General features: G+C 41.9%; 2 protein-coding genes across 2 annotated transcripts; both read left to right on the top strand.

Annotated features, from left to right (window-relative positions):
* LOC129816181 (toll-like receptor 8) lies at positions 1–6,463 on the top strand. The gene is made up of 2 exons (XM_055870420.1): positions 1–172; positions 2,411–6,463. The coding sequence occupies exons 1-2, from the start codon at positions 170–172 to the stop codon at positions 5,513–5,515; spliced, it is 3,108 nt and encodes a 1,035-aa protein (XP_055726395.1). The 5' UTR covers positions 1–169; the 3' UTR covers positions 5,516–6,463.
* An 87-nt stretch (positions 6,464–6,550) lies between these two features.
* Positions 6,551–8,387, top strand: LOC129816182 (thymosin beta-12). The gene is made up of 3 exons (XM_055870421.1): positions 6,551–6,651; positions 7,625–7,737; positions 7,873–8,387. Exons 2-3 carry the CDS (start codon positions 7,638–7,640, stop codon positions 7,902–7,904), a joined length of 132 nt encoding a protein of 43 aa, XP_055726396.1. The 5' UTR covers positions 6,551–6,651; positions 7,625–7,637; the 3' UTR covers positions 7,905–8,387.
* The last annotated feature ends 2,632 nt before the right edge of the window (positions 8,388–11,019 follow it).

Below are 11,019 nucleotides of genomic sequence, written 5' to 3'. Positions count from 1 at the left end.
AGTTGAGTCATTACATACGGAAACAAAGCGATGCATAAAAACAACCTAATAATAGACAGGCATTTGCAGTTTCATTAAACTTCCTTTTTTTGCCTGCTGGAAGCTAGATACGGACAACGACCAGGCACTACTTATTTGATAAGATCACAAGGGATCAACAGTAAATAATATGGTAAGTTTGATTGATTTCAATTTTAGCATTGAAGATGGTTAAGATGTACTTTTCTCAAGTGGCAATTTTTTTCAATTAAAGTGATATGATTATCTGATTTTGCTCACAATGTTATGTGCCTTCATTTAAATTGACTACCACCAATTGACACTTTGGATTTAGATACACCAAATTGTTAATTTGGCAGAAATGCACATGTTTATATGGCTTTAAATCTGCAGATTTAATCTGCAGCCATTTCCTAAGCCTCCAACATTGTCTCCCACTACCGCAAGTGAACATTTGCACAAGATCTCCTTGAAGGGGAGAATCGTCTGCAACCAGCCACTCTCACAAGATGGAACTCTCAACTGATGATTAGAACATTTTTCAACGCGGATGTAGAACAGCTTGGCACACTGCCTGGCACCAAGCTTTCCATGCACATGAAGTATGTCCTCACTGGTGCTGTGGACATTCTAACCCTGTTAGATATTTGTACCTTTATTTAACTAGGCAAGTCGGTTAAGAACAAATTCTTATTTTACAATGACGGCCTACCCCGGCCAAACCCTCCCTTAACCTGGATGACCCCGGGCCAATTGTGCGCCGCCCTATGGGACTCCTGATCACAGCCAATTGTGATAAAGGCCGGGATTCAACCAGGGTCTGTAGTGGTGCCTCTAGCACTGAGATGCAGTGCTTTAGACCACTGCGACACTACTTAAAAAGGTTGCCACAGATTGTGTGCAAGGATCACCGTCACACTCAGCTACATCCTTCCATGCATCAGAGGAATGCCTAAACATATAGTCCACTGGTTCTCAATCCTGGTCCTGGGGACCCAAAGGGGTGACACATTTTTGTTTTGCCCTAGGACTACACAGCTGATTCAAATGATCAACTCATCAAAAGGCTTTGATGATTTGAACCAGCTGTGTAATGTTAGGACAAAAAACAAAAATGTGCACCCCTTTAGGTCCCCAGGACCAGGATTGAGAACCACTGACTAACCAACTGCTCCACAATGGAAATATTGTCAAAGACCTGAAACAAGCAGTTGACAAGCGCCTGACTGTTTATGAGCAGAAGAAACCATACCAGATTGCCTTAGTCTTAGATACACACTTTAACTGGCATTGTGCAATGCCACTGAGAAGCCTACCTTTACTTCAGACATAAAGAGTCTTACCACAAAGTTCACCAGCACTACACAAGATGTCCCACACGGTGAGCCACCACATCCAGCGAAGAAAAGTCAATTGGACACGCTGTTTGGTTTCATGGAACAACCAAGCACGACAGCATGTACTCCAAATCTCATCACCCCATATCTTCCACCAACTACTGATCCTCTGAAATTCTAGAATACACAAAGTCAAACATACCCAACACTGAGCAGAATTGCTGTTGAGTACCTACATATCCCAGCATCCTCTGCAGCTGTGGAGTTGCTTTTCAGCATTGGAAGGCATATCTTCAGACCAGATCACGGCTCAATGTCCAACTCACTTTCTGAACCCCTGATGTTTTTATAAATGTAACATGGCATCTTGTCCTCTTTCATAAAACACCAATGGAATTTATGGGCTGCATATTGTGATTACAAAATGAAATACGACTTATACATATTAAGTTGTTTGTTATTTCAAATGTAATTAATAAGTACAATACATTCACAACTATTTTCAAATGTATTGTGTTCAAATACGTCTAATGATATTTATTTTAATAAATTATATATACATACCAATACTTTCCAAATTGTATTTTCAAATACATTTCAAAATTCAAGTACTTTTTTTTTTAAGTAGAGGTTATCTAAATAGTTTTTGGAAATGTATTGAAAAGTTATTGAAATACCTGAAATAGTTTTTTTAACCCATTTCTGCATCATAATCATAAAAAAAGTATTTTAATAGCTTTCTTGGTTTTATTGATCTATACAATATATGAAATACTTTTGTTCACCGTCTAGCATTAAAAAACAATAGATAGATATCTCTAAATCCCTAAAACATGTCACTACACCTCTACACATCACCAGTGGGACAAGCCAATTTACTAGCCCCCAGTAGTTTCTACAATGCATTCACATATATCTGTTGCAATAGAAAGGACTTACAATAGAATGACCCTATTGCAATAGAGTGGCCATAAAATGTGTGAGTGTAGGTCTACTCCACACAAATGGTTAAAGTCAATAAGTAAGTAATCATTATATTTCCATACTCACACGTTTGTACTGTTTGCTTACAGGATGCTACCACCTGCTGGTTACAGTTGGCTCCATTGTTCCTATGTCACTTCCTGGTACCTACCTCATGTCATTGGATGTCACGGCAGTTTCCATGTGACGTTACGGTCAATACTACCAATACCACGGATGACATCATCTTTAATTGTGAGGAGCGTCGACTGAAAAAGGTACCTGTTGGCATCACCAGGAATGTGACCGTGCTGGACCTATCAGAAAACAACATCAGAAATGTATCTCCTGATGCATTTTCTAATCTGGAGAACCTGACCCTTCTCAATCTCAACTCTGTCAACAAAAAAGGTGACACACACATCGCTGAAGGTGCCTTCAAAAATCTGACAAACCTGCAGGACCTAAGGCTTAATGGCAATGGCCTCATCAAAATTCCTCAAAATCTCCCACTCATTCTGGATAAACTCATGCTGGACAATAACAAGATCAATTTCTCGAATATGAGCAACCTTGTCGGTATACAACATGTGAAAGAGCTGTACTTATCCAAAAATTGCTATTACTGGAATCCCTGTGAGACTGACTTTACTATTGGAAATGGCACCTTCTCAGTATTGACTAACTTGAAGGTTTTGATGTTGGCCTATAATAATTTAACTCATGTTCCAAAAGGACTGCCAAGCTCTATACAAGAATTACACCTCGATTCGAACAAGATACAGCAAATTGCTGAGGATGATTTCCTTGGACTAACCCATCTAACAATCCTGGAATTACAGGGAAACTGTCCACGATGCTCCAATGCTCCATATCCTTGTGTTCCCTGTCCTAATGATTCTCTGTATATTCATCCTCATGCATTTCATGGTCTTACACAGTTACAGACACTGCAACTAGCAGGCAACTCACTTCGTTTCATCAATAACTCCTGGTTTGAGAGCTTGAACAATCTTACACATCTGTTCCTGTCTTATAATTACTTAACAAATACTATCACCAGTGGAACCTTTTTTAGCTATCTACCAAAGCTAGAAAAGATTGATTTGTCATTTAATTATGATTTGCTTGCCTACCCTGAAACCCTACAGCTTTCAAAAAACTTTTCACAATTGGTGTCTCTTACAACATTACATATAATGGGTTTTGTTTTCAGGGAAATTCATTTAGAAACACTCAGACCGCTTTATGAACTCAAGCATCTTTCAGTGTTGAACATCGGAACTAACTTTATTGTTCGATCTGATTCCCACATATTCAACAAATTCTCAAACTCAAGTCTCAAAGTCATATATCTTGCGGAAAACAGGCTATATCCAATTTCAGTGAATGAGTCCCCAGGTTGTGGCACAGGCAGCAACTTAAAGTCGGTGTTGTACACGTCGCCACTGACTGGATATTATTCCAATTCAAGGGACTTTTCTTATGGAATAAATCACAACCTTGTGAAGCCAGAATGCTTTATCTCTGGTCGAGTGCTGGTCCTTAGTTCAAATAATCTATTTTTCATTTCTCCAAAGCAATTTGAGGGCTATGGTGACATTGCATGTCTAAACTTATCAAGAAATGGATTTTCAGCAGCATTGAACGGAACAGAGTTCACCTCATTACCAGACCTAAAATATCTCGACCTGTCCTTTAACAAGATTGACCTGGCCTATGACAACGCCTTCAAGGAATTAAAGAAACTCGAAATATTAGACCTAAGCTACAACAGCCACTATTTTGAAGTGTCTGGTGTGACACATAATTTAAATTTTTTGAAAAATCTACCGACTTTGAAAGTATTGAATATGTCACACAATAACATTTTTACATTAACCACTAAGCAGATGACAAGCACATCTTTAAAAGAACTTCAATTTCAACACAATTTGTTGGCTACATTATGGAAAGAGGGGGATGACTCATACAACAGCCTTTTTAAAAAGCTGACGAATTTGACCTATCTGGATATTTCGTTTAACAGCATTGAGAAGATCCCATCAAAAGTCTATGAAAACATACCATATACCCTTCAAAAACTATGTATTAGTCATAATTCACTCGGCCATTTTGATTGGGATAAACTGGCAGGTTTTCAACAACTGAATTTCCTGGATCTAAGCTACAATTCTTTATTTCATGTGTCAGCAAATCTCTCAAACTTCACAGACACACTTCAGATTCTTGACTTAAGCCACAATCAGATTTTTCATCTCTCTCTGGGATTTCTTAGGGGTGCTCAAAGCCTTCAGATACTTGACCTCAGCTACAACCAACTGACTATCATCAACGAGACCACCTTCCTATCGGGCCCTGAAAACTACATGAAAACTTTGTCCTTGCAAGGTAATCCATTCCAGTGTATCTGTGATTTACTAGAGTTCATCCTGTGGATAGAAGAGAACAAAAACGTGGAGATCCCCAAACTGGCCAGTGAGGTGACCTGCAACATGCCAGCCAAAATGAGAGGCCAACCAATGATACTGTTTGACATTAAAGAATGCATCAAGGACAACATAGCCTTCCTGATTTACTCCCTCTCCACTTCCTTGATCATGTTCACTGTGGTCATCACTATGGCAGCCCATGTGTTTTATTGGGATGCCTCCTATATTCTATACTATCTGAGGGCAAAGCTGAAGGGCTACCATTCGTTGAGGTCAACAACAACAGACAATCTCTATGATGCCTTTGTTACTTACGACACCAGAGACCCGTTGGTGTCAGACTGGGTACTGAACCAACTGCGGGTGCAGCTGGAAGAGAGGGGGGAGAGACACCTGCCTCTCTGTCTGGAGGAACGAGACTGGGCCCCCGGGGTCCCCCTGATAGACAACCTCTTCCAGAGCATTCGACAGAGCCGCAAGACTGTCTTTGTGCTGACCAAGGCTTACATCAGGACCGGGAACTTCAGGATGGCTGTGTACCTGGCCCACCAGAGGTTGCTGGATGAGAACATAGATGTGATTGTGTTGGTTCTCCTGGAACCCGTGCTGCAGCACTCTCACTTCCTCCTTCTGCGGCGGCGTCTGTGTGGGAGGAGTGTTCTAGAGTGGCCCCAGACTGCAGCCGCTGAGACCTGGTTCTGGCAGCACCTAAGGAACGCTGTCAGGTTAGACAACCAGGTGATGTACAACACGATCTACTCCAGGTACTTCACCAGCAAGTAGAGCACAGTCCAGACCAGAGACTCAAGAGGAAAGAGTCTTTCTCACCCAAATAGACTGAGCAGTTACACACACAAACTGCGATACCTTTTACAAGCTCTGACTCTGACTATATCAGTTTTTCTAACTATGCAGTGAATAATATGGATGATACTGTATATCTGAAATCAACAATATGTATATCAATGTGCTATTCATTGTTCTAACACTATGGCCACCAGTAACTGTGCATTATAGTTGTGGTTCAGTTTTTCAGTCTTATGCTGTCTAGATAGTTCTATTCCTATTTGTTTTTGTCAATACAGTCAAACTGCATGCCATTTGTAAGTAGATCTCTGATTTTAAAAAGGATGACTTGGTGCAGTCAGTCTATGGGCATCTGTCTTTATATGACAACAGGAAGTGAACTAGTCTTAAGTTCCTGTTTCTTTAGGCTCAGATGAGGATGTGAATCTGAAGCCATGGTGCTAGTCTGTCAGTGGCACTTCTTTCTTTCTTTATTTTTACTTAGAAAACCATAGGCTACAGTGATTAAATTGAACCGGTATTGTTACAACACACTATTTTATTATATTAATCAAAACATTGTTTAGGGAATTTCTTGTAAATGTCGACGATACATTGAACTACAGAGTCACAGCATCAAGGTCCCTTATGATAATTGAAAATGCATTATCTAAATGTAATCAATGACATAGGGATCTGTAGCATATTACAGTTGCATAGCCTCCAGACAAGTAGGCTTATGTTTCTAACGCAAACCAATAAACGCCAGTGTTACCACCTGGTGTAATACAATGTAAATCCACAGGATGTCATCATTGAGACAATCCGGAAGAGTTACTTATGCGGTGACAGTGGACTGTTTTGTGTTGACAGCGCAATGCTCTAATATCAAATCAGATCAAATTCAAGGTCTAATACGTTAAACGAATAAAACCATAACTATTATGTATGCTCTCTCGCTTGTATATATTGATGTAATATTCCAACCAAGATTAGCTCAAGAGTGAAGGAACGTGACGTCATGTTCAACATTTGCATATTGCGGACTATAATAGACCTTGCTTGATTTACTCGCCTTCACTTGTCCTCTGCGCAATCAGGATTGAGACACATCAGTAGCCAGTACAACTCCGGTGAGTGCACAAACACATTATCTGTTGTCATAAGCTCTGCATAGACGGTTTTTCTAAACGACTTTACAGCACTACAATATGTTGGTTAAACTAAGCTACAAATGGTCGAATCGCAGCAAAATGGTGTAAAACCTAATGCATCAGAGGATACTCACTTAAAATGTATATGTTGAAAGCCCTAATCAATGGCATGTAATTGTATTTTGTATACATTTTAAATGGCTAACCCAGTCTCAGGCAAGATGCTGAATCGACTCTGAGTGTATCATATCCGGCGGTGATTGGGAGTCCCATAGGGCGGCGCACAATTGGCCCAGCGTCGTATGGGTTTGGCCGGGGAATGCCGTCATTGTAAATACAAAATGTTCATAACTGACTTGCCAAGTTAAATTAAATGTAGTTGGAACTTAGGCTTATGTCGATTTTTGTAGCGTTCATGGACTGTAGACTTGGTTAATGTTGCATAAGATATTATTTTATGGTTTGCCAATATGACAAAGCAAAGTTCCAAATGTTAGTCTTAAAGGTCGACGCCACTTGCTTCATATTGTCTTTTGAGATTCTGCGAAGCAGGGCGGTGGTTCTTCCGCCTGCCTGCAGACGGCTTGCACAGAATGTCAGTTACTGTCTCTAGTCATGGCGCTGATAACGAGCACGTGCTCCTGGAGTAAACGCCCTAATGACATTTGCCTTGCTTTTATATAAAAGCAATAATGGATTTGTTGTAATTGTCGGATGCATGTCCTGACATTTCATCGCCCATGTGCTGTAGATCAATGAGAAAGAAACTGTCTGCCTTAGGAGGTTGTTTAGATTATATGGGCAATATAAGAGTAGCATTTGAGGGAAGCAATGCAAAAAAAACATTTAAAGGCCTGGTATCATATTTGCAAATGTATCTAATATCTAGAGTAAATGATCTTGCTGCCAATTCATTCACAATGAAAACAAATTGTTTAATATATTTTACCAGATCCTCTGCAAACATGTCTGACAAGCCAGATCTCGCTGAAGTCTCTAACTTTGACAAGACCAAGTTGAAGAAGACCGAGACGCAAGAGAAAAACCCCTTACCCACCAAAGAAAGTAAGATTGGTGCTAGATTTATTCTACTTAATAGCACATCACTTGTAGAATTGGTGTTTACCTTACTAACAAAATGACCAGTTAAACACTTCAGTGTACGAACGGACACTAAAACAAATGTTCCCTTCATTGCAGCCATCGAACAGGAGAAGAAAGCAACAGCATGAAGTCCAGGCCTCTGCTATGCACTGTACATTCCACAAGCATTGCATTTTCACCTCTTAGCTGTGTAACCCAAAACCTAAGTTGCATTGTGATTGGACAAAAGCAATGACTGTACAGCCCCTCCCTAGAACTTATTTTTTTGTGTTTTTTTTATTATTTTTTACATAGTCTGAAAACAACTACTGACTGGCACTCTTTGACTAGGAGGATGTGTTGCGTGTCTCTACTCACTTCCAGCACTGTCACCTGTCCCTGCTGTGTCCCCTGCTTCCAGCCACTTGTGGTTGTGAAGGGAAGAGCACGGGTGTGATATATCTGCCCAACCCGGGGACCCACACTTCTGATGTGTAATTCAGCTTCTGGCAACCTGAAATGCTTTCAAATAAAGCAGTGTTTTGTTTTTCTTGTTCAAATTGTTTTGTATAAATTCAATTCTTGGAATGCAGAAGTTTGTTTTGATATGCAAATAAAGATATCCAACTTTCTTTGGGTGAATGATTATTTTCATACATTTTGAATATGCTTAAACTAGTTTCAGTGATCACCTTGCCTCTTGTAAAGTAAAACTGCACATTAGGCAAGGGTGTATATACCAAATTAATTGGGAGTTATTTTGGCGTCCTGGACTCTGCATCAAAAGCCTGAGCAATCACAACCGCCAGAATCCAAGCAATGTTTTACTGAGCTGCTGTGGACTTTAGAGCACTACTAAGTGGATGAGCAGACATTGCCTCTGTCTACAGCCTGTGCTGGCACAGTGCACCTGCCAACTGACCTAGAAAAACACCTGTGGCAATATTTACTGCAGACGGCTTAATGGTCTACCTGCCCAAGCAAAACGATGCACCCTTTGGCGTTGGTCTGGGCTGGTGTACTCCATCCTTTACTGTTGGGCTGGAATGAACTGTTTTGTTGTTGTACTGGGTCTTTGAGGGACAGGTCCCTGTATGAATACTAGTCCCTTGGAATTATCAGCGTTTATTATTCTCGCTATTGAGGTTGCCACCAATTGCTTGGACACTAAGATACAGGGGTTACTGGTTATTTAAATCGTCCACAATCCTAATTATTTTTATGGTCTGGATTGCTGTTACTGATTAGTCTCCATGACATTCATTCCATTGAACAGGTCTTGAGCTGCAACCTGGTGTCCCCATTCCTCCAGGACACAACGACCTCGTGTATCAGATCAATGAGGTCAAATCACATTTAATATAGGGTACTTTCTGATATTACTCCCCATGGGGGATTAAATGTACTGTTCAAAAGTGTAAAAATGCACAGCAAACTGTAGACCCATATCTGCATTTATGACTTCTGACATCAACTCAGGCAGATTACAAGCTGTTGTAATGTCCTTTAAGACACTAACCTCAAGCTCTTATCCCATTAAACCACCCCCACCATGACTCAGGCCAGACGTGCACGTCCTGCTCTGACCCAGGCGTATGGTGGAGTCCATATCCTCTTTGGATAAGTCAGGCGCATCCTAAGCCCCCCCCCCCCCCCCCCACAGCGCTATGGCACAGCATAATACATCACAGTAAAACCCAACACAGATTGGACCAGCCTAGGGAACCTATAGCCTCTACCCCAGATTTATCTAGGCCAGCCCATCTTAGTCAACTTCAGTCCAGTGTAGAGTCCATCCCAGATCAGCCTGGTACAGCCCTGCACAGGACATCTTCCTCTCAGCTGCACCAGGCCATTGTTCACTCAGTCCAGAATAACAGGAGCAGGAACCCCCTCTCCCCGCTGTGATGCAGCTATTTCAAAGCAGAGAGCCAGCTGACGTAGACACATTGAAAGACTCCCCCTCCGCTGTCATAGCGTCCTCCTGCTCCCCAACTAAAAAAGAAACGTTTTCTCACTGTCAACTGCATTTATTTTCAGCAAACTTAACGTGTAAATATTTGTATGACCATAAGATTCAACAACTGAACAAACAGAACAAGTTCCACAGTCATGTGACTAACAGAAAGGGAATAATGTGTCCCTGAACAAAGGGGGGGTCAAAATCAAAAGTAACAATCAGTATCTGGTGTGGCCACCAGCTGCATTAAGTACTGCAGTGCATCTCCTCATGGACTGCACCAGATTTGCCAGTTCTTGCTGTGAGATGTTATCCCACTCTTCCACCTAGGCACCTGCAAGTTCCCGGACATTTCTGTGGGGAATGCTCAATGGGATTGAGATCCGGGCTCTTTGCTGGCCATGGCAGAACACTGACATTCCTCTCTTGCAGGAAATCACACACAGAACGAGTAGTATGGCTGGGGGCATTGTCATGCTGGAGGGTCATGTCAGGATGAGCCTGCAGGAAGGGTACCACATGAGGGAGGAGAATGTCTTCCCTGTAACGCACAGTGTTGAGATTACCTACAATGACAACAAGCTCAGCCCGATGATGCTGTGACACACCGCCCCAGACATTGATGGACCCTCCACCTCCAAATCGATCCCATTCCAGAGTACAGGCCTCGGTGTAAAGCTCATTCCTTCGACAATAAACACGAATCCAACCATCACTCCTGGTGAGACAAAACCGTGACTCGTCAGTGAAGAGCACTTTTTGCCAGTCCTGTCTGGTCCAGCGATGGTGGGTTTGTGCCCATAGGTGACGTTGTTGCCGGTGATGTCTGGTGAGAACCTGCCTTACAACAGGCCTACAAGCCCTCAGTCCAGCCTCTCTCAGCCTATTGCGGACAGTCTGAGCACTGATGGAGGGATTGTGCATTCCTGGTGTAACTTGGGCAGATGTTGTTGCCATCCTGTACCTGTCCCGCAGGTGTGATGTTCGGATGTACCGATCCTGTACAGGTGTTGTTACACGTGGTCTGCCACTGCGAGGACGATCAGCTGTCCGTCCTGTCTCCCTGTAGCGCTGTCTTAGGCGTCTCACAGTACGGACATGGCAATTTATTGCCCTGGCCACATCTGCAGTCCTCATGCCTTCTTGCAGCATGCATAAGGCACGTTCATGCAGATGAGCAGGGACCCTGGGCATTTTTCTCTTGGTGTTTTTTAGAGTCAGTAGAAAGGCCTCTTTAGTGTCCTAAGTTTTCATAACTGTGACCTTAATTGCCTACCGTCTGTAAGCTGTTAGTGTCTTAATGA

Source organism: Salvelinus fontinalis, chromosome 19, assembly GCF_029448725.1.
Source record: "Salvelinus fontinalis isolate EN_2023a chromosome 19, ASM2944872v1, whole genome shotgun sequence".
Lineage (NCBI taxonomy): Eukaryota > Metazoa > Chordata > Actinopteri > Salmoniformes > Salmonidae > Salvelinus > Salvelinus fontinalis.
This window is presented reverse-complemented; position numbering and strand designations above follow the sequence as displayed.